The sequence below is a fragment of the Anoplophora glabripennis genome, unplaced genomic scaffold (assembly GCF_000390285.2).
Source record: "Anoplophora glabripennis isolate ALB-LARVAE unplaced genomic scaffold, Agla_2.0 scaffold655, whole genome shotgun sequence".
Classification (NCBI taxonomy): domain Eukaryota; kingdom Metazoa; phylum Arthropoda; class Insecta; order Coleoptera; family Cerambycidae; genus Anoplophora; species Anoplophora glabripennis.
Genome location: NW_019416763.1, coordinates 196,079 through 200,629, shown reverse-complemented (window position 1 = coordinate 200,629; position 4,551 = coordinate 196,079). Strand labels below are relative to the sequence as shown.

The 4,551-nt window shown below is 34.9% G+C and overlaps 1 protein-coding gene across 1 annotated transcript; it reads right to left on the bottom strand.

Moving 5' to 3' along the window:
* Positions 1-3,108: 3,108 nt before the first annotated feature.
* On the bottom strand, positions 3,109-3,532 carry LOC108912400 (homeobox protein E60-like). Its single transcript, XM_018717601.1, has one exon. The coding sequence runs from the start codon at positions 3,530-3,532 to the stop codon at positions 3,125-3,127; it is 408 nt and encodes a 135-aa protein (XP_018573117.1). The 3' UTR covers positions 3,109-3,124.
* Positions 3,533-4,551: the final 1,019 nt, after the last annotated feature.

Below are 4,551 nucleotides of genomic sequence, written 5' to 3'. Positions count from 1 at the left end.
AATCCAAAAAACTTGATTATTTTGCCTTTTTTCATCAATTATTGCTATTTTCCAACATCGGTAATAAATTTAAACATTATTAATTTACAGTATTTTGTGCAAAATTCAATTCTAAAACTTTTTCTTCTTTACAATATTCTTCCAAAATGTATAGGTTCCAGCATATAAGTAAAAAATTCAGATAAAGTAGGTATTTTTGTTAATTTTTTTAAAATTTTTGCAATTTTGAAAATGTTCCGGACCTCACCCAGATCTAGGGATCTACACTTTTATTATGTGAGTTGTACTGAAGGTAATCCAGAAAAAAATTGCTTGTTTGCCCCCTCTCACATCCACCTCAAAATAGATCCGCCTTGGTCTATATTTACTTTATTGGTATCTATATTATTAAGACCAAATTCTTCTCTCTAATGTTTCGGTTTATTAAATATTTAATTATCTTCAGATACTACACGTTATTATTATTACTATTGGATCTATTGAAATCTTTTCTACACTTAATTTTAGTGCAATTTGGTAAAATGCAATTTATATTCACGTTATATCTCTATCTGATCGTTACATATAATAATATTCTAGTGTGAGATCACAACCATTTGCACAAGCGTCTTGATTCTTGGAGTCGGGACACGATACAGTTTCTCACACAGCGGTCTAGGTGGCAGACCTACCAACCTTGACTGTGTTACGAATTCAGGCAATAAGTATCTCATTTATTTGGTAGTGTACTAGGTATCATCCACAGCAATTATTACAAATTTTTGCCCAACTCAATTATTTTATTCTCTGTGCATATAATTAATAAAAATAAATAAACATTTAACAGTGAATCAAAATTAAATTTTTCATTGGAAATAAAGGAATAAATCAAAAACAACATTATTAGAAAATCGAAGACAAAATTTAGGCACTATATTTTTTTTTATTCTTTGAAATCATCACTAGTTCATATGGAATTATAAGACCCCTATTATATTTAATAACTTTTTATTTGCATGTAAATATTTATCAAAAACAAGAAATAGATATCTTCCTCCGGCTAATGCTTAGTACATTAACGATTGTTTTAAACTTTTGACAGTAAGTTAAACTTAATTGTCAAAAGTTTAAACTACCGTTGTTTCTAATTGCTTGTACCTAGCAAATACCTGAGTTATATATTTATTTGCCTATGTTTGGTAACAAACACATTGATGTTTTATTGTTTTATTACAATTAAATATTCCCTCATCTCCTTCTATTCTATTCGATTCCAAAATATAAATCGATTCGAATTAATATACAGTTTTTCCCACGTGTAACTGTCGATTCAAATAAATTTAACTTGACACATGTTCCGATTCAATTCAGTTGATCAGCCATTCGATATTTCAATTAGATTTTTTCGATGGGTCGATTCAAAAATACAAATCAATTCGAATTGATATATCGATTTATTGCACACGATTAATCGATACGAATCGATTTTTCCGACGAATCGAAAATCGATTAGTTATTCCGCGAATCGCACAGGCCTAGTCCATTTCTTTTTTTGATCGATCAACTTAGTGTTCCCATGAGCATTTTTATTAAACTGTATTGATCGTAAGGGTGGGATCTCAAATAAAAGTTGACATCGATTAAAAAATTTATCTAACCTCGCCCTTAAAAGGCTTATATAAAAATATTATTACTTACACTTATTCTTTATCTAGCATGTATTCCGAACATATCAGAAGTTTAAGACCACCCTGTAAGGATTGTTTCTAAATTTTAACATTGTAAAACAATGTTTAAGCTTGTTTCTGCTCGTCCCATCTTTATAAAAACAATTTAATCAATGTTCCTTGATAACTGGTGAGTTCTTTTTAAAATAACAGTGTAAGCAATAGAAAAAGTCAAATAAGATTGCTGATTTTTCTATTTGAGCATTCAGAAACCGCTTCAGAAATCACAGGAATTAACAAATGAAGGACTAAACATTATTTCAAAATGAAAGCGTTTACAAAATTTCCATGGTAAGTAATATTACAGGCAAATTTACTATTTGAAGACCACGGGAAAAAAGGAGGTATGTCACAATATATCGTAATGTCGGTTTACCATTTAGTAGACAAAACTTTATACATATTTTTTTACAACTTCATTGTAGAAAGCAATACAGTCGCTCAGTATTTGTTTGTTTAAAAAAAAATTGACTTTCCAAATGCAAATTTTAAATTAGCTGCCTAATTATGTCAAAAGTTAGTCTTATGTTCTCAATGTTTTTGTTAACGATGTATGTCGAAAAATATTCATAATCCGTGTATTATACAAGGTCATAATGTCATTAATTTATTGAAAATACTTTTTTTACCCTAAATATGCATTTAAAATTTCACGTTTTCGTGTTCTACTCATTATTCCCTATATTCCCTTAAAATTAATGGCAGTATGACTGAATCACCCTGTTTAAACCAGATAGAACAAGATTCGTACATGTGCTTGGTGTTACATGTGTACAGGTGTTTGAAATTTGGAACGTCGAAAGAGCATTTTGCAATCCAAACGGCATTCTGGGAAACTCAAGTTCAATTCTTGTTAAAAATGCTGTTTCAATATCACCAGGATCCATTGACATGTTTCAATACTGACCTCGCCCTTATTTATGCAACATATCATTTATGTTGGGTGCAGGAATTGTATCTGGTGCCGTTTTTCATTCAATTTTTTATAATCTATCACAATTCTGAACGTTCTATTTCCGATGTTACCAATTTTGTTGGAAATGGGATATGGGGGATCACCATGTTTTGTTCAATCAAGCATGAAACGTAGGTAATTGTTTTCTTTTGACTGTGTAAAACTGTTAAATTTTAATTAGTATTGTTAAAGACTATTTCCATAAATAAAATTAGTTTCGTGACAAACCTTCTTCTTCCCTTGCGGTCTTCATTTCCGTGATCTTATACAATTTATTGTTTGAACAGTTAAAAATACTCTGAAATACTTTTTGAAACGGCTTCTGGCCTACGCCTCGGCCGCGAACGAACTAAGAGGACCCTAACAAAAATCACAACTCTTAAAAAAAATGGAAGCATCAAATTATCACCGTTCAAATAAGTTAACTAGCAGTCCAACAGCCATACGACGACCTCCCCTAGCCCTATGAGGTAGGCTTGGTGGAGTGCATCTCCTGCAACTCCTCCTCCTCCTTGGTGAGGGGGACGGTCGAATGGTTGTACAAGCCTTGGGCCATCAGTTGGAGCGCCAGGGGATTCTTCTGTCCGGAGGCCTTCTTGATCTTGGCGCGCTTGTTCTGGAACCAGATCTTGATCTGGGCCTCGTTGAGACCCAGCTCAGCGCTCAGCTGCTGCCTTCTCCGTTCGGTGAGGTAGCGGTTCTCGGCGAACTCGTGCTTGAGTCTGGCCAGCTGGGCGCCGGAGAAGGCGGTCCGGGGTCGCTTTTCTTCCGGCACGGTGGTACCCGTGGTTTTCGTTCCGGGTTTCTTCGGCCGCCTCGTCCTCGGACCTAGAACGAAGAGAAAAGAAATATTAGTGACGGGTTCGACCATGTATTTGGAAAAGCGTTTATACAGTAATTGAAATGTTTCCAGAAATAAAATATATTGTAAAAATTAGAAAATGTATTGGAGGATGAACAACGGAAAAGAAAAAAAAACATGTTTAAATCTTTCAATGTCTTATTTACTATTCGTGAAAATTAAGATAATCTCTGTCCAAAAGTACAGATGGTGAAGTTATTAGTTTGTTATTTGCATGGTAGGACTGGACAGGCCCTGGTAGGGCCCAAATAGCCCTTACCAAGTGGACTGTATGTTTTTAAAATAAAAGAAAAAAAAATAAACACCAAAAATCTGATGCAATTGATTATTATCTATTTTTTGTGTCGAGGGTAGAAAGGAAGGATAAAAGGAAATGCGTTCGACAAATTGATGTGGTTCACTTATACCTATGTGGCGACATGTTACAATTACATTTTTATATTTAATTAGCAATAAATTTGTTTTTGTAATTAATATCACATTAAGTATAAAATAATTAATATCACGTCGGGGTCACCAATTTATGGGGTGCTTCGTGTTCATCCAAAGGAAAACGCAACGTGTAACAATATAACTTTTATTGACCGCTTCTTTACAGGACAGCACGACGTGATCTGCCATATAGAGAAGATAGTGTAGTTCAAGTGAACCTAAAAGTTTTTTTCACGAAATGCCTAACACCAACAGTAACGATAGCGACATCGCCAGAAACCTCGCGGAAGGAATGGACAGTGCCGAGCTACACCGCGTGAGTGTCCGCGTACCGCCGTTTTGGAGTGATAAGGTAGGACTTTGGTTTTGTCAATTGGAGGCACAGTTTAGTATCGCCGGCGTAAGGCAGAACGCGAAAGAGAGACACCCGACAACGACGCCGACGACAGCGGCGTACAATCTTAGAACAGGCAAAGAAGCGACACTATCAGTATGGGTTAAGTCTTGCTCCCGATCGGTCGTGCTGTCCTGTAAAGAAGCGGTCAGTAAAAGTTATATTGTTACACGTTGCGTTTTCCTTTGGATGAACACGAAGC